Source organism: Callionymus lyra, chromosome 5, assembly GCF_982586985.1.
Source record: "Callionymus lyra chromosome 5, fCalLyr1.hap1.1, whole genome shotgun sequence".
Taxonomy (NCBI): domain Eukaryota; kingdom Metazoa; phylum Chordata; class Actinopteri; order Syngnathiformes; family Callionymidae; genus Callionymus; species Callionymus lyra.
The window spans coordinates 5275583-5296011 of record NC_141822.1 but is presented as its reverse complement, the minus strand read 5'-3'; the positions used below and the strand labels follow the sequence as shown (position 1 = coordinate 5296011).

The following is a 20429-nucleotide window of genomic DNA, read 5'->3' as shown; positions in this document are numbered from 1 at the left end:
AGTAAATATAATATATGGGACTTCGATCTCTTAGCAAATATAATACGTGACTATGATTTCTTAGCAAATATAATATATGTGTCTATGATGTCTTAGTAAATATAATATATGTGACTATGATGTCTTAGTAAATATAATATATGTGACTATGATGTCCTAGTAAATATAATATATGTGACTTCAATCTCTTAGTAAATATAATATATGTGACTTTGATCTCTTAGTTAATATAATATATGTGACTTCAATCTCTTAGTAAATATAATATATGTGACTTCGATCTCTTGGTAAATATAATATATGTGACTTCGATCTCTTAGTAAATATAATATATGTGACTTCGATCTCTTAGCAAATATAATATATGTGACTTCGATCTCTTAGCAAATATAATATATGTCACTATGATGTCTTAGTAAATATAATATATGTGACTTCGATCTCTTAGCAAATATAATACGTGACTATGATTTCTTAGCAAATATAATATATGTGTCTATGATGTCTTAGTAAATATAATATATGTGACTATGATGTCTTAGTAAATATAATATATGTGACTATGATGTCTTAGTAAATATAATATATGTGACTATGATGTCTTAGTAAATATAATATATGTGACTATGATGTCTTAGTAAATATAATATATGTGACTATGATGTCCTAGTAAATATAATATATGTGACTATGATGTCTTAGTAAATATAATATATGTGACTATGATGTCCTAGTAAATATAATATATGTGACTATGATGTCTTAGTAAATATAATATATGTGACTATGATGTCTTAGTAAATATAATATATGTGACTATGATGTCTTAGTAAATATAATATATGTGACTATGATGTCTTAGTTAATATAATATATGTGACTTTGATCTCTTAGTAAATATAATATATGTGACTTCGATCTCTTAGCAAATATTATATGTGACTTTGATCTCTTAGTAAATTTAACATATGTGACTTCGATCTCTTAGCAAATATAATATGTGACTTTGATCTCTTAGTAAATTTAACATATGTGACTTCGATCTCTTAGCAAATATTATATGTGACTTTGATCTCTTAGTAAATTTAACATATGTGACTTCGATCTCTTAGCAAATATAATATGTGACTTTGATCTCTTAGTAAATATAATATATGTGACTTTGATCTCTTAGCAAATATAATATGTGACTATGATCTCTTAGTAAATATAATATATGTGACTTTGATCTCTTAGCAAATATAATATGTGACTATGATGTCTTAGTAAATATAATATATGTGACTTTGATCTCTTAGTTAATATAATATGTGACTATGATGTCTTAGTAAATATAATATATGTGACTTCGATCTCTTAGCGAATATAATATGTGACTATGATGTCTTAGTAAATATAATATATGTGACTTCGATCTCTTAGCGAATATAATATGTGACTATGATGTCTTAGTAAATATAATATATGTGACTTCGATCTCTTAGCAAATATAATATGTGACTATGATGTCTTAGTAAATATAATATATGTGACTTCGATCTCTTAGCAAAGATAATATGTGACTATGATGTCTTAGTAAATATAATATATGTGACTTCGATCTCTTAGCAAAGATAATATGTGACTATGATGTCTTAGTAAATATAATATACGTGACTTCGATCTCTTAGCAGATATTATGTGACTTCGATCTCTTAGTAAATATAATATATGTGACTTGGATCTCTTAGTAAATATAATATATGTGACTTTGATCTCTTAGTAAATATAATATATGTGACTTTGATCTCTTAGTAAATATAATATATGTGACTTCAATCTCTTAGTAAATATAATATATGTGACTTCAATCTCTTAGTAAATATAATATATGTGACTTTGATCTCTTAGTTAATATAATATATGTGACTTCAATCTCTTAGTAAATATAATATATGTGACTTCGATCTCTTGGTAAATATAATATATGTGACTTCGATCTCTTAGTAAATATAATATATGTGACTTCGATCTCTTAGCAAATATAATATATGTGACTTCGATCTCTTAGCAAATATAATATATGTCACTATGATGTCTTAGTAAATATAATATATGGGACTTCGATCTCTTAGCAAATATAATACGTGACTATGATTTCTTAGCAAATATAATATATGTGTCTATGATGTCTTAGTAAATATAATATATGTGACTATGATGTCTTAGTAAATATAATATATGTGACTATGATGTCCTAGTAAATATAATATATGTGACTTCAATCTCTTAGTAAATATAATATATGTGACTTTGATCTCTTAGTTAATATAATATATGTGACTTCAATCTCTTAGTAAATATAATATATGTGACTTCGATCTCTTGGTAAATATAATATATGTGACTTCGATCTCTTAGTAAATATAATATATGTGACTTCGATCTCTTAGCAAATATAATATATGTGACTTCGATCTCTTAGCAAATATAATATATGTCACTATGATGTCTTAGTAAATATAATATATGGGACTTCGATCTCTTAGCAAATATAATACGTGACTATGATTTCTTAGCAAATATAATATATGTGTCTATGATGTCTTAGTAAATATAATATATGTGACTATGATGTCTTAGTAAATATAATATATGTGACTATGATGTCTTAGTAAATATAATATATGTGACTATGATGTCTTAGTAAATATAATATATGTGACTATGATGTCTTAGTAAATATAATATATGTGACTATGATGTCCTAGTAAATATAATATATGTGACTATGATGTCTTAGTAAATATAATATATGTGACTATGATGTCCTAGTAAATATAATATATGTGACTATGATGTCTTAGTAAATATAATATATGTGACTATGATGTCTTAGTAAATATAATATATGTGACTATGATGTCTTAGTAAATATAATATATGTGACTATGATGTCTTAGTTAATATAATATATGTGACTTTGATCTCTTAGTAAATATAATATATGTGACTTCAATCTCTTAGCAAATATTATATGTGACTTTGATCTCTTAGTAAATTTAACATATGTGACTTCGATCTCTTAGCAAATATAATATGTGACTTTGATCTCTTAGTAAATTTAACATATGTGACTTCGATCTCTTAGCAAATATTATATGTGACTTTGATCTCTTAGTAAATTTAACATATGTGACTTCGATCTCTTAGCAAATATAATATGTGACTTTGATCTCTTAGTAAATATAATATATGTGACTTTGATCTCTTAGCAAATATAATATGTGACTATGATCTCTTAGTAAATATAATATATGTGACTTTGATCTCTTAGCAAATATAATATGTGACTATGATGTCTTAGTAAATATAATATATGTGACTTTGATCTCTTAGTTAATATAATATGTGACTATGATGTCTTAGTAAATATAATATATGTGACTTCGATCTCTTAGCGAATATAATATGTGACTATGATGTCTTAGTAAATATAATATATGTGACTTCGATCTCTTAGCAAATATAACATGTGACTATGATGTCTTAGTAAATATAATATATGTGACTTCGATCTCTTAGCAAAGATAATATGTGACTATGATGTCTTAGTAAATATAATATATGTGACTTCGATCTCTTAGCAAAGATAATATGTGACTATGATGTCTTAGTAAATATAATATACGTGACTTCGATCTCTTAGCAGATATTATGTGACTTCGATCTCTTAGTAAATATAATATATGTGACTTGGATCTCTTAGTAAATATAATATATGTGACTTTGATCTCTTAGTAAATATAATATATGTGACTTTGATCTCTTAGTAAATATAATATATGTGACTTCGATCTCTTAGCAAATATAATATGTGACTATGATGTCTTAGTAAATATAATATATGTGACTTCGATCTCTTAGCAGATATTATGTGACTTCGATCTCTTAGTAAATATAATATATGTGACTTCGATCTCTTAGTAAATATAATATATGTGACTTCGATCTCTTAGTAAATATAATATATGTGACTTTGATCTCTTAGTAAATATAATATATGTGACTTTGATCTCTTAGTAAATATAATATATGTGACTTTGATCTCTTAGTAAATATAATATATGTGACTTCGATCTCTTAGCAAATATAATATGTGACTATGATGTCTTAGTAAATATAATATATGTGACTTTGATCTCATGGATGGTCAGCCAGACAAACTTTATTGATTCCTCTGGAGATCTCCTTTGTAAATGTAATGTTAATGTTTAGTAAGGTAAGGTAAGGTAAGGTAAGGTAGAACTTTATTGATGTTGTTTTTTTCCAATAGCCACAGCAAATACAGCAATTTTTCATAAAAAATAAATCAAAATAAAATAAGAACAAGAACAAAGAGAAATATAGTAATAGTAAATGTAATAAATGCTACTGTGATGTTGTAGTTAATTTGATATATTTGTTATTTTGTCAGATTTATTTATAAAATAAATTGTGTTTTTTCTACTTATTTCATGGTTCATATAAATGTACTGTTGAATAAATAATAGTTGGAATATTTTAATAACAATCATTTATTTTTTCATATAAATACATCAGAAAAAAACATTCCTGTACTTTTCAAACTCTTCTGATTGTTTAAGGACACACACACACACACACACACACACACACACACACACACACACACACACACACACACACACACACACACACACACACACGAGAAGACTTAAAGAAGACTCGTCATCATCAGTAACAATCCAATCACAGAGGTTCTAATCCAGTCACATGACGTCACTGTGTCTTCACTGCGGCACAAACGACAAACGTTCTCAGAGACGTTCATCCAAACATTGAAGCTTCATGTGATGATGTCACTCCTGGAGACTCACAATCTCACTGTCGTCTACTTCAGCTTCACAAACTCACACGAGAACGGAGCTATGACTCCAGCATGAAGAGGTTGAGTGAAGCTGGTCTGGACTATGTGGAGGAGAGTCATGGTCTCAGAGACGCTGTAGAAGGACAGAAGACCTGCAGAGTGATCCAGGTACACCCCCACTGTGGAGGGTCTGACACTGGACACTTTAGTTTGGATGTTGTTGTGTATAAATAAACAACCAGAGTCGTCACACCATAAACACCAAGATTTGTCATTACATCCAAATAAACTTTCTTTTCCTGATCTTCTGATGTTCTTGTATGAAACTGCTACTGCAACATCTTCTGTTATCTTCACCTCCCAGTAACAACGTCCAGTCAGAGACTCTTGACTCAAGACCTGAAGAGAATTTAATCTGTCTGGATGATCAGGACGAGGCTGATGTTTTCTCATGATTGTCACTTTCTTGTTTCCTTCAGACAACATCAACCTTGAGTCTGCAGTGTTTGGATCCAGAGTGATGTCCTGTGAGTGTGTGAGGAACTGCTCTCTGGTCTCTGGAAGGAACATCATTAAGATGTCGGTCCACATGTCTCTCAGAAGGTCCTGGACTTGGTCTCTGCAGGCTGACACGGCTGCTGTTACTTCCTCGAAGCGACAGTGAGTTTGCTCAAGGGTCGTGGAGGAGGTCGTGTCTTCACTGACCTCTGAGAGTGAGGTCGTGTCCTCACTGACCTCTGAGAGTGAGGTCCAGTTCTGCAGGAAGATGGTGTGACTGTCGGTGAGTGACAGCTGCTGCAACTCAGCCTCTTTCTTCTTCAGCTCAGAGATCTCCTGCTCCAGCTGCTCCTGACGTCCTTGGACTCGAGCGTCTTCAGTCTCCTGCAGAGATCTGATCTTCTGCTCCACGTCAGGCATTCTTCTCTGGATCATCTGGATCATCTGGACGAGGGTCTCCTGACTGTCCTTCACTGCTTCATCAGCAGAGACTCTGATGTTCTTCTTCTCCTGCTGGAGCAGCTTCACTTCCTTCTGTCTCTTCTGGATCTTCTGCTGGATCCTTCCTTGACTCTGATCCACGACTTTTTGTCTCTCCCTCCTCTCTGCTGTGGTCGAGACGATGACATGATCTTTGTGTTGGTCCACAGCACAGAGAGAACAGATGAGCTGCTGATCAGAACGACAGAACATCTTCTTCTCCTCCTCGTGTTCAGAGCAGATCATCTCCTGGAGCTGCTTGGACGGCTGGACCAGCTTGTGTCTCCTGTAGGCCGGAGCTTGTAGATGAGTCTGGAGGTGAAGGTCACAGTAGGAGACCAGACACACCAGACAGGACTTGAGGGCTTTCCTCTTCCTCCCAGTGCAGACGTCACAGGTCACATCTTCAGGTCCAGCAGAGCAGAGGTCCTCAGCTGCTCCAGTCTTCTTCAGCTCCTCCACTAACTCTGCTAACACAGTGTTCTTCTGGAGGACAGGTCTCTCGCTGAAGCTCCGTCTGCACTGAGGACACTCGTAGATGTTCTTGTCCTGCCAGTGACCTTCAACACAGGTCTTACAGTAGTTGTGTCCACATGCAAGAGTGACTGGATCCTTCAGTAGATCCAGACAGATGGAACAAGACAACAGATCAACTCTAGTCTCCATGTCTCTGCGACTGAAACACTCCTTCACAGGTGAACTCTTTTATAGTCTCAGTCACATGTCTCTGCCACGATCTGCTCCAACCTGTTGATCCACATTATCAAACTTCATGGAAACCAACTGTTGTTCAGGACAAAGTCCTCGACACACCTTGATTCTAACACACGCACACACACTCACACGGACGCACACGCACACGCACACACACACACACGCCCACACACACGTACACACACACACTCGGTTCTACCTGTGCACTGGCCCAGGGCGTTGCACTCCACACAGGAAGTGGGGCAGAGTTGACACTGGGCGTCGCGGGCCGTGTGACCCGGAGGACACTCGTCCACACACTGGTGCTGGTGCAGCAGCAGGTGATCATCACAGCGCAGACAGTGACTGGCGTTTCTCCAGCACGACGCACAACCGGACGCACAACTGCGACACACGGGGCCGACGGGATAGAAGCCGCTGAGGAGGAAGAACGAAGATTATCTTTCGGTGCAACAGGCAGAAGAACGATCAAGTGTTTTTCAATAAAAAACGGTTTTAAATACTTAGAAATCCAAATGTAAAAAAACATCAATTCATTCATAACGTCATCAAGTTTATCTTTCATGTTCAACAAGACGAGAGGTCAATAAAATTAATCAAAAAACATCTTTCTCTCTTCAAGTTTCTCCACATGACCTTGACCTGGTTCTCTCGACCAAACGTTCTGAACTATCGAGAAGATCATGAAGGATCTATTGATGTCATCAGTGGTTTCCTTTGATGTCACTTGAACGAGCAAACATGTATGAACCACTGATCTAGTCAAATAAATAACAACAACAACAACAACAACAATAGGAAATATTTTAAAAAGTCTGTCATAATATCCTGATCTAAGGTCTTTATATTTGAAATTTGTTTGAGACAACACAAGGAATACCACAAACACATTTGTTTTCGGGCATTCGGATCATCTTGACCCCGAAATAACACAAGAGTTAAGCAATATGTCTTTTTTTTTTTAACATTAATAATTTAATTCAATAATTTGTATATTGAAATATATTAAATATATTTAAAACATTTTAAACATATTCAAAAGTAATCGATTTTTTTCACTTATCAACAGTACACTTTAATATAGTTATTCCAATAATTATAATATACATTGTTTTTTTTTTTCATTTGTAGCCTTTTATATATATATATATATAAATTACATTTCTTAAGTTGATAAATTATCTAGTTCATTTGAAAAAGAAGGGAAGATATATATATATTCCCCACTTTATTTTATTTTTCATTTTGAATTAAATGTATTTTCATTCAGTTAAATGTAATACAATTTGAACCTGACATTTTTTTTTTCAAATGCTTGAGAACTAAATTCTAATTAAAAGTAAAAAAAAAACACGTGAACTCAGTTATTCAATAAACAACTCAATGATTAACATTTCAATAAAATGTAAAATTCAACTCTTCAACTCTCCGATGCGACTGATCTGTAGTTTGACCTCTGACCTGTCACACTGCGGCACACACAGTCCGTCCTGCAGGAAGAGCGGAGTTTTCCGCGTGTTCTGACAGCGAGTGCAGTGTTGAGCGTCCGAACACAGCAAACATCCTGCGGGGCAGAGTTCACACACGGCGCTCAGTCTGCTGGCGTAGGAACCTCCCGGACACCTGGACACACACGTCTGCTGCTGGGTGAGGAAGCGACCTGTAGGGGGACACGAGAGTGACATGAGCGTGACATGATGAGCATGACATGATGAGAGTGACAACACGAGCGTGACAACACGAGCGTGACAACACGAGCGTGACCTCATGAGCGTGACAACATGAGCGTGACAATATGAGCGTGACATCACGAGCGTGACATCACAAGTGTGACAACATGAGCGTGACCTCATGAGCGTGACAACATGAGCGTGACAATATGAGCGTGACATCACGAGCGTGACATCACAAGTGTGACAACATGAGCGTGACATCACGAGTGTGACAACATGAGCGTGACATCACGAGCGTGACAACACAAGTGTGACAACATGAGCGTGACATCAAGAGCGTGACATCACAAGTGTGACAACATGAGCGTGACATCACGAGCGTGACATCACAAGTGTGACAACATGAGCGTGACATCACGAGCGTGACATCACAAGTGTGACAACATGAGCGTGACATCACGAGCGTGACATCACGAGTGTGACAACATGAGCGTGACATCACGAGCGTGACATCACGAGCGTGACATCACGAGTGTGACATCACGAGCGTGAGATCACGAGTGTGACATCACAAGCGTGACATCACAAGCGTGACAACATGAGCGTGACAACACGAGCGTGACCTCATGAGCGTGACAACATGAGCGTGACAATATGAGCGTGACATCACGAGTGTGACAACATGAGCGTGACATCACGAGCGTGACATCACAAGTGTGACAACATGAGCGTGACATCACGAGTGTGACAACATGAGCGTGACATCACGAGCGTGACATCACGAGTGTGACAACATGAGCGTGACATCACGAGCGTGACATCACGAGCGTGACAACATGAGCGTGACAACACGAGTGTGACAACATGAGCGTGACATGATGAGCATGACATGATGAGAGTGACAACATGAGCGTGACAACAAGAGCGTGACAACATGAGCGTGACAACATGAGCGTGACATCACGAGCGTGACATCACGAGCGTGACATCACGAGCGTGACAACATGAGCGTGACATCACGAGTGTGACAACATGAGCGTGACATCACGAGCGTGACATCACGAGCGTGACATCACGAGCGTGACATCACGAGCGTGACATCACGAGCGTGACATCACGAGCGTGACAACATGAGCGTGACATCACGAGTGTGACAACACGAGCGTGACAACATGAGCGTGACATCACGAGTGTGACAACACGAGTGTGACAACATGAGCGTGACATCACGAGTGTGACAACATGAGCGTGACATCACGAGCACGACATCACGAGTGTGACATCACGAGCGTGACATCACGAGCGTGACATCACGAGCGTGACATCACGAGCGTGACATCACGAGCGTGACATCACGAGTGTGACATCACGAGCGTGACATCACGAGCGTGACATCACGAGTGTGACATCACGAGCGTGACATCACGAGCGTGACATCACGAGCGTGACATCACGAGCGTGACATCACGAGCGTAACATCACGAGTGTGACAACACGAGTGTGACAACATGAGCGTTACATCACGAGTGTGACAACACGAGTGTGACAACATGAGCGTGACATCACGAGTGTGACATCACGAGTGTGACAACATGAGCGTGACATCACGAGCGTGACATCACGAGTGTGACATCACGAGCGTGACAACATGAGCGTGACAACATGAGCGTGACATCACGAGTGTGACAACACGAGTGTGACAACATGAGCGTGACATCACGAGCGTGACAACATGAGCGTGACATCACGAGCGTGACATCACGAGCGTGACATCACGAGCGTGACATCACGAGCGTGACATCACGAGCGTGACATCACGAGCGTGACAACATGAGCGTGACAACACGAGCGTGACATCACGAGCATGACATCACGAGCGTGACAACATGAGCGTGACATCACAAGCGTGACATCACGAGCATGACATCACGAGCGTGACAACATGAGCGTGACATCACAAGCGTGACATCACGAGCGTGACATCACAAGCGTGACATCACGAGCGTGACAACACGAGTGTGACAACATGAGCGTGACATCACGAGCGTGACATCACGAGCGTGACAACATGAGCGTGACATCACGAGTGTGACAACATGAGCGTGACATCACGAGCGTGACATCACGAGCGTGACATCACGAGCGTGACATCACGAGCGTGACATCACGAGCGTGACATCACGAGCGTGACATCACGAATGTGACAACATGAGCGTGACATCACGAGTGTGACAACACGAGTGTGACAACATGAGCGTGACATCACGAGCGTGACATCACGAGTGTGACAACATGAGCGTGACATCACGAGTGTGACAACACGAGTGTGACAACATGAGCGTGACATCACGAGTGTGACAACACGAGTGTGACAACATGAGCGTGACATCACGAGCGTGACAACATGAGCGTGACAACATGAGCGTGACAACATGAGCGTGACATCACGAGTGTGACAACACGAGTGTGACAACATGAGCGTGACAACACGAGTGTGACAACATGAGCGTGACATCACGAGTGTGACAACACGAGTGTGACAACATGAGCGTGACATCACGAGTGTGACAACACGAGTGTGACAACATGAGCGTGACATCACGAGTGTGACAACATGAGCGTGACATCACGAGTGTGACAACATGAGCGTGACATCACGAGTGTGACAACATGAGCGTGACATCACGAGCGTGACAACATGAGCGTGACATCACGAGTGTGACAACACGAGTGTGACAACATGAGCGTGACATCACGAGTGTGACAACACGAGTGTGACAACATGAGCGTGACATCACGAGTGTGACAACATGAGCGTGACATCACGAGCGTGACATCACGAGTGTGACATCACGAGCGTGACATCACGAGCGTGACATCACGAGCGTGACATCACGAGCGTGACATCACGAGTGTGACATCACGAGTGTGACATCACGAGCGTGACATCACGAGCGTGACATCACGAGTGTGACATCACGAGCGTGACATCACGAGCGTGACATCACGAGCGTGACATCACGAGCGTGACATCACGAGCGTAACATCACGAGTGTGACAACACGAGTGTGACAACATGAGCGTGACATCACGAGTGTGACAACACGAGTGTGACAACATGAGCGTGACATCACGAGTGTGACAACACGAGTGTGACAACATGAGCGTGACATCACGAGCGTGACATCACGAGTGTGACATCACGAGCGTGACAACATGAGCGTGACATCACGAGCGTGACATCACGAGTGTGACAACATGAGCGTGACATCACGAGCGTGACAACATGAGCGTGACATCACGAGCGTGACATCACGAGCGTGACATCACGAGCGTGACATCACGAGCGTGACATCACGAGCGTGACATCACGAGCGTGACAACACGAGCGTGACAACACGAGCGTGACATCACGAGCATGACATCACGAGCGTGACAACATGAGCGTGACATCACAAGCGTGACATCACGAGCATGACATCACGAGCGTGACAACATGAGCGTGACATCACAAGCGTGACATCACGAGCGTGACATCACAAGCGTGACATCACGAGCGTGACAACATGAGCGTGACATCACGAGTGTGACAACATGAGCGTGACAACATGAGCGTGACATCACGAGCGTGACAACATGAGCGTAACATCACGAGTGTGACAACATGAGCGTGACATCACGAGTGTGACAACATGAGCGTGACAACATGAGCGTGACATCACGAGCGTGACATCACAAGTGTGACAACATGAGCTGACATCACGAGTGTGGCAACATGAGCGTGACAACACGAGTGTGACAACACGAGCGTGACAACACGAGTGTGACAACACGAGCGTGACAACATGAGCGTGACATCACAAGTGTGACAACATGAGCTGACATCACGAGTGTGGCAACATGAGCGTGACAACACGAGTGTGACAACATGAGCGTGACATCACGAGTGTGACAACATGAGCGTGACATCACGAGTGTGACAACATGAGCGTGACATCACGAGTGTGACAACATGAGCGTGACATCACGAGTGTGACAACATGAGCGTGACATCACGAGCGTGACAACATGAGCGTAACATCACGAGTGTGACAACATGAGCGTGACATCACGAGTGTGACAACATGAGCGTGACAACATGAGCGTGACATCACGAGCGTGACATCACGAGCGTGACATCACGAGCGTGACATCACGAGTGTGACATCACAAGCGTGACATCACAAGCGTGACAACATGAGCGTGACAACACGAGCGTGACCTCATGAGCGTGACAACATGAGCGTGACAACATGAGCGTGACATCACGAGCGTGACAACATGAGCGTAACATCACGAGTGTGACAACATGAGCGTGACATCACGAGTGTGACAACATGAGCGTGACAACATGAGCGTGACATCACGAGCGTGACAACATGAGCGTAACATTACGAGTGTGACAACATGAGCGTGACATCACGAGTGTGACAACATGAGCGTGACAACATGAGCGTGACAACATGAGCGTGACATCACGAGCGTGACAACATGAGCGTAACATCACGAGTGTGACAACATGAGCGTGACATCACGAGTGTGACAACATGAGCGTGACATCACGAGCGTGACAACATGAGCGTAACATCACGAGTGTGACAACATGAGCGTGACATCACGAGTGTGACAACATGAGCGTGACAACATGAGCGTGACATCACGAGCGTGACATCACAAGTGTGACAACATGAGCTGACATCACGAGTGTGGCAACATGAGCGTGACAACATGAGCGTGACATCACGAGCGTGACAACATGAGCGTAACATCACGAGTGTGACAACATGAGCGTGACATCACGAGTGTGACAACATGAGCGTGACATCACGAGCGTGACAACATGAGCGTAACATCACGAGTGTGACAACATGAGCGTGACATCACGAGTGTGACAACATGAGCGTGACAACATGAGCGTGACATCACGAGCGTGACATCACAAGTGTGACAACATGAGCTGACATCACGAGTGTGGCAACATGAGCGTGACAACACGAGTGTGACAACACGAGCGTGACAACACGAGTGTGACAACACGAGCGTGACAACATGAGCGTGACATCACAAGTGTGACAACATGAGCTGACATCACGAGTGTGGCAACATGAGCGTGACAACACGAGCGTGACAACATGAGCGTGACAACACGAGTGTGACAACATGAGCGTGACATCACGAGCGTGACAACATGAGCGTGACATCACAAGTGTGACAACATGAGCGTGACATCACGAGCGTGACAACATGAGCGTGACATCACGAGCGTGACAACATGAGCGTGACATCACAAGTGTGACAACATGAGCTGACATCACGAGTGTGGCAACATGAGTGTGACAACACGAGCGTGACAACACGAGCGTGACAACATGAGCGTGACAACACGAGTGTGACAACATGAGCGTGACAACATGAGTGTGACAACATGAGCGTGACAACACGAGTGTGGCAACATGAGCGTGACAACACGAGCGTGACAACACGAGCGTGACAACACGAGTGTGACATCACGAGTGTGACATCACGAGTGTGACAACATGAGTGTGACAACATGAGCGTGACATCACGAGCGTGACATCACAAGCGTGACATCACGAGCGTGACATCACGAGTGTGACAACATGAGCGTGACATCACGAGCGTGACAACATGAGCGTGACATCACGAGCGTGACAACATGAGCGTGACAACACGAGTGTGACAACATGAGCGTGACATCACGAGCGTGACAACATGAGCGTGACATCACGAGCGTGACAACATGAGTGTGACAACATGAGCGTGACATCACGAGCGTGACAACATGAGCGTGACAACACGAGCGTGACAACATGAGCGTGACATCACGAGCGTGACAACATGAGCGTGACAACATGAGCGTGACATCACGAGCGTGACAACATGAGCGTGACAACACGAGCGTGACAACACGAGCGTGACAACATGAGCGTGACAACACGAGTGTGACAACATGAGTGTGACAACATGAGCGTGACATCACGAGCGTGACAACATGAGCGTGACAACACGAGCGTGACAACATGAGCGTGACATCACGAGCGTGACAACATGAGTGTGACAACATGAGCGTGACATCAAGAGCGTGACAACATGAGCGTGACAACACGAGCGTGACAACATGAGCGTGACAACACGAGTGTGACAACATGAGCGTGACAACATGAGCGTGACATCACAAGTGTGACAACATGAGCGTAACAACACGAGCGTGACCTCATGAGCGTGACAACATGAGCGTGACAACATGAGCGTGACATCACGAGCGTGACAACATGAGCGTAACATCACGAGTGTGACAACATGAGCGTGACATCACGAGTGTGACAACATGAGCGTGACAACATGAGCGTGACATCACGAGCGTGACAACATGAGCGTAACATTACGAGTGTGACAACATGAGCGTGACATCACGAGTGTGACAACATGAGCGTGAGAACATGAGCGTGACAACATGAGCGTGACATCACGAGCGTGACAACATGAGCGTAACATCACGAGTGTGACAACATGAGCGTGACATCACGAGTGTGACAACATGAGCGTGACAACATGAGCGTGACATCACGAGCGTGACATCACAAGTGTGACAACATGAGCTGACATCACGAGTGTGGCAACATGAGCGTGACAACACGAGTGTGACAACACGAGCGTGACAACACGAGTGTGACAACACGAGCGTGACAACATGAGCGTGACATCACAAGTGTGACAACATGAGCTGACATCACGAGTGTGGCAACATGAGCGTGACAACACGAGCGTGACAACATGAGCGTGACAACACGAGTGTGACAACATGAGCGTGACATCACGAGCGTGACAACATGAGCGTGACATCACAAGTGTGACAACATGAGCGTGACATCACGAGCGTGACAACATGAGCGTGACATCACGAGCGTGACAACATGAGCGTGACATCACAAGTGTGACAACATGAGCTGACATCACGAGTGTGGCAACATGAGTGTGACAACACGAGCGTGACAACACGAGCGTGACAACATGAGCGTGACAACACGAGTGTGACAACATGAGCGTGACAACATGAGTGTGACAACATGAGCGTGACAACACGAGTGTGGCAACATGAGCGTGACAACACGAGCGTGACAACACGAGCGTGACAACACGAGTGTGACATCACGAGTGTGACATCACGAGTGTGACAACATGAGTGTGACAACATGAGCGTGACATCACGAGCGTGACATCACGAGCGTGACATCACGAGCGTGACATCACGAGTGTGACAACATGAGCGTGACATCACGAGCGTGACAACATGAGCGTGACATCACGAGCGTGACAACATGAGCGTGACAACACGAGTGTGACAACATGAGCGTGACATCACGAGCGTGACAACATGAGCGTGACATCACGAGCGTGACAACATGAGTGTGACAACATGAGCGTGACATCACGAGCGTGACAACATGAGCGTGACAACACAAGCGTGACAACATGAGCGTGACATCACGAGCGTGACAACATGAGCGTGACAACATGAGCGTGACATCACGAGCGTGACAACATGAGCGTGACAACACGAGCGTGACAACATGAGCGTGACAACACGAGCGTGACAACATGAGCGTGACAACACGAGTGTGACAACATGAGTGTGACAACATGAGCGTGACATCACGAGCGTGACAACATGAGCGTGACAACACGAGCGTGACAACATGAGCGTGACATCACGAGCGTGACAACATGAGTGTGACAACATGAGCGTGACATCACGAGCGTGACAACATGAGCGTGACAACACGAGCGTGACAACATGAGCGTGACAACACGAGTGTGACAACATGAGCGTGACAACATGAGCGTGACATCACAAGTGTGACATCACGAGTGTGACAACATGAGCGTGACATCACGAGTGTGACAACACGAGTGTGACAACATGAGCGTGACATCACGAGCGTGACAACATGAGCGTGACAACATGAGCGTGACAACATGAGCGTGACAACATGAGCGTGACAACACGAGTGTGACAACATGAGCGTGACATCACTAGTGTGACATCACGAGTGTGACAACATGAGCGTGACAACACGAGTGTGACATCACGAGCGTGACAACATGAGCGTGACAACACGAGCGTGACAACATGAGCGTGACATCACGAGTGTGACAACACGAGTGTGACATCACGAGCGTGACAACATGAGCGTGACATCACGAGTGTGACAACACGAGTGTGACATCACGAGCGTGACATCACGAGCGTGACATCACGAGTGTGACAACATGAGCGTGACAACACGAGTGTGACATCACGAGTGTGACAACATGAGCGTGACATCACGAGTGTGACAACATGAGCGTGACATCACGAGTGTGACAACACGAGTGTGACAACATGAGCGTGACATCACGAGCGTGACATCACGAGCGTGACATCACGAGCGTGACATCACGAGCGTGACAACATGAGCGTGACAACATGAGCGTGACATCACGAGTGTGACAACACGAGTGTGACAACATGAGCGTGACATCACGAGCAAGACAACATGAGCGTGACATCACAAGCGTGACAACATGAGCGTGACATCACGAGTGTGACAACATGAGCGTGACATCACAAGCGTGACAACATGAGCGTGACATCACGAGTGTGACAACATGAGCGTGACATCACGTGCGTGACATCACGAGTGTGACATCACGAGCGTGACATCACAAGCGTGACAACACGAGTGTGACATCACGAGCGTGACATCACAAGCGTGACAACACGAGCGTGACATCACGAGTGTGACAACATGAGCGTGACATCACAAGCGTGACAACATGAGCGTGACATCACGAGTGTGACAACATGAGCGTGACATCACGTGCGTGACATCACGAGTGTGACATCACGAGCGTGACATCACAAGCGTGACAACACGAGCGTGACATCACGAGTGTGACAACATGAGCGTGACATCACGAGTGTGACAACATGAGCGTGACATCACGAGCGTGACATGATAAGGGTGACATGACGAGCGTGACATGATAAGCGAGGAGACAAAAGAGCGAGACCTTGGAAACAGGCCGAGCACTGGTTGTTTTCTTCTCCGGAGCAGGTCTGGCAGGAAGGATGACACTCGACACAAGATCCGTCCGCTGAGAGCACAAGAGAGAGAAAGTTTGTTATTATAAGCAACGATCAAGTGATTCTTAATCCTCGATCTTCTGTTATTGGCTTCATTTAAATGTTGAAAAACACTCAAATATTTGAACCATGTTGTCCTGATACTGGGAGAAAATGTGACGTGAGAATATTGAATCTTTAAATTTTATATATTTCAAATTTCCTTATTAAAATGTTGTTTTTTATAAGCATTTAATTATTTTTTTCTACGAGATTAAAGTCGTAAGAATGTTTGTTTTATTATTATTTGTTATATATGTAATTTTTTTTTTAATTTTTTGTTTAATCCTGATGGATTAACTCTTTCATGAACTACCGTTTCCAACAACTCTAATATCGTAATAAATTATTTTCCTACAACTTTAACTTGTAATAAATGATTTTCCTACAAATAATCTAGTAGGAAAAAAACTCCATCAACTATTTTCTACTCCATTGAACAAATTCAACCTTTCAATTGAGAAATAATCAAATGAACTTTAATCAATAAATAAATAAATGCTCATAAAAAACACCATTACAATAAAAAACATTTGAAATAAATGACTTTTAAAGATTCAAATATCCTGATGTCGCTGATAAACGTCCATACGAAGGAGAAAGTTGAGGGAAGTTTTCTTCACCTCAGACTTATTTAACTCTCCTTAATTAAGATCCAATTATCACATGTCGGTTCAAGGTCGCTGCGACTCTCCGGAGGATCCCGACGTTCCACATATACAAGCGTTTACTTTAAAGTCCGTATCTGTCCGTCGCCGTCAGGACTTCTTAAGTGGGGTTCGGGGACACGCAGACCAATTACCCTCCAGCATTTCTCGGGGCCCCTGAGAAAGTCGGCAAATCCCCGCCTCATTATGGACGAGCCTCGGATTAAGACGAACACATCGGCGATAATCTCACCCGAGCGGAAGCTCCTGTCGGGACAGACCTCCGGGTCCGGCTCGCACTTCCCGGCCCGGCAGGTCAGGCAGTCGGACTCGCTCGGGCCGTCGCAGGTCGCGCACTCGCCGTCGCACTCCTCGCAGTTGTTGCTGTCCTCGTCGCCGTAGAAACCGTCGGGACACTGGGAGACGCAGCCTCCCTCTGGGAGGTCAAAGGTCAACAAGCGCGGTGTTTAGTGATTCTGATGGACTCACTTTTGATCAAAACACTTTCTTATTTCTACAAACTATTAGCTAGCAAGTTAACCAAGTAAAGATTGAGTCGTTATTTCCGGATGGATGGATGGATGGATGGATGGATGGATGGATGGATGGATGGATGGATGGATGGATGGATGGATGGATGGATGGATGGATGGATGGATGGATGGATGGATGGATGGATGGATGGATGGATGGATGGATGGATGGATGGATGGATGGATGGATGGATGGATGGATGGATGGATGGATGGATGGATGGATGGATGGATGGATGGATGGATGGATGGATGGATGGATGGATGGATGGATGGATGGATGGATGGATGGATGGATGGATGGATGGATGGATGGATGGATGGATGGATGGATGGATGGATGGATGGATGGATGGATGGATGGATGGATGGATGGATGGATGGATGGATGGATGGATGGATGGATGGATGGATGGATGGATGGATGGATGGATGGATGGATGGATGGATGGATGGATGGATGGATGGATGGATGGATGGATGGATGGATGGATGGATGGATGGATGGATGGATGGATGGATGGATGGATGGATGGATGGATGGATGGATGGATGGATGGATGGATGGATGGATGGATGGATGGATGGATGGATGGATGGATGGATGGATGGATGGATGGATGGATGGATGGATGGATGGATGGATGGATGGATGGATGGATGGATGGATGGATGGATGGATGGATGGATGGATGGATGGATGGATGGATGGATGGATGGATGGATGGATGGATGGATGGATGGATGGATGGATGGATGGATGGATGGATGGATGGATGGATGGATGGATGGATGGATGGATGGATGGATGGATGGATGGATGGATGGATGGATGGATGGATGGATGGATGGATGGATGGATGGATGGATGGATGGATGGATGGATGGATGGATGGATGGATGGATGGATGGATGGATGGATGGATGGATGGATGGATGGATGGATGGATGGATGGATGGATGGATGGATGGATGGATGGATGGATGGATGGATGGATGGATGGATGGATGGATGGATGGATGGATGGATGGATGGATGGATGGATGGATGGATGGAACACACACGTCACCAAATCACAAAGGTGTTTATTAAAGAAGATTTAAAGAACACTCGTCATCATCAGGAACAATCCAATCACAGAGGTTCTAATCCAGTCACATGACGTCACTGTGTCTTCACTGCGGCACAAACGACAAACGTTCTCAGAGACGTTCATCCAAACATTGAAGCTTCATGTGATGATGTCACTCCTGGAGACTCACAATCTCACTGTCGTCTACTTCAGCTTCACAAACTCACACGAGGACTCAACCCAGACTCCAGCATGAAGAGGTTGAGTGAAGCTGGTCTGGACTCTGTGGAGGAGAGTCATGGTCTCAGAGACGCTGTAGAAGGACAGAAGACCTGCAGAGTGATCCAGGTACACCCCCACTGTGGAGGCTCTGACACTGGAGACTTCAGTTTCGATGTTGTTGTGAGTAAATGAACAACCAGAGTCGTGACACCATAAACACCAAGATTTGTCATTACATCCAAATATACTTTCTTTTCCTGATCTGCTGATGTTCTTGTATGAAACTGATACATCAACATCTCCTTCTGTTATCTTCACCTCCCAGTAACAACGTCCAGTCAGAGACTCTTGACTCAAGACCTGAAGATATTCATTGAATCTGTCTGGATGATCAGGACGAGGCTGATCTTCTCCCATGATTGTCACTTTCTTGTTTCCTTCAGACAACATAAACCTTGAGTGTGCAGTGTTTGGATCCAGAGTGATGTCCTGTGAG

General features: G+C 43.2%; 2 protein-coding genes and 1 long non-coding RNA gene across 3 annotated transcripts in view; all 3 read right to left on the bottom strand.

The window, feature by feature from the left end:
* LOC148079107 (proprotein convertase subtilisin/kexin type 5-like) overlaps nucleotides 1-7244 on the bottom strand; it is a 28141-nt gene extending 20897 nt beyond the window's left edge. Inside the window, exons 1-2 of the mRNA XM_087792245.1 lie at nucleotides 7216-7244; nucleotides 6759-6976 (exon numbers count right to left, since the gene is read on the bottom strand). Of these exons, the coding sequence (XP_087648371.1) occupies nucleotides 6759-6976; nucleotides 7216-7244 (247 nt within the window). The remainder of the gene's footprint in view (nucleotides 1-6758; nucleotides 6977-7215) is intronic.
* An 855-nt stretch (nucleotides 7245-8099) lies between these two features.
* LOC148079106 (uncharacterized) lies at nucleotides 8100-18490 on the bottom strand. The gene is made up of 3 exons (XR_015711314.1): nucleotides 18359-18490; nucleotides 17347-17430; nucleotides 8100-8219 (listed from the first exon to the last, which is right to left on the bottom strand). It is a non-coding gene; the product is annotated as an uncharacterized LOC148079106 (long non-coding RNA).
* A 1295-nt stretch (nucleotides 18491-19785) lies between these two features.
* The window catches only part of LOC148079105 (tripartite motif-containing protein 16-like), a 1756-nt gene continuing 1112 nt past the window's right edge, over nucleotides 19786-20429 (bottom strand). Inside the window, exon 1 of the mRNA XM_087790575.1 lies at nucleotides 19786-20429. This exon is cut by the window's right edge and continues 1112 nt beyond it. Coding sequence (XP_087646701.1) covers nucleotides 19916-20429 — 514 coding nt within the window. The 3' untranslated portion in view covers nucleotides 19786-19915.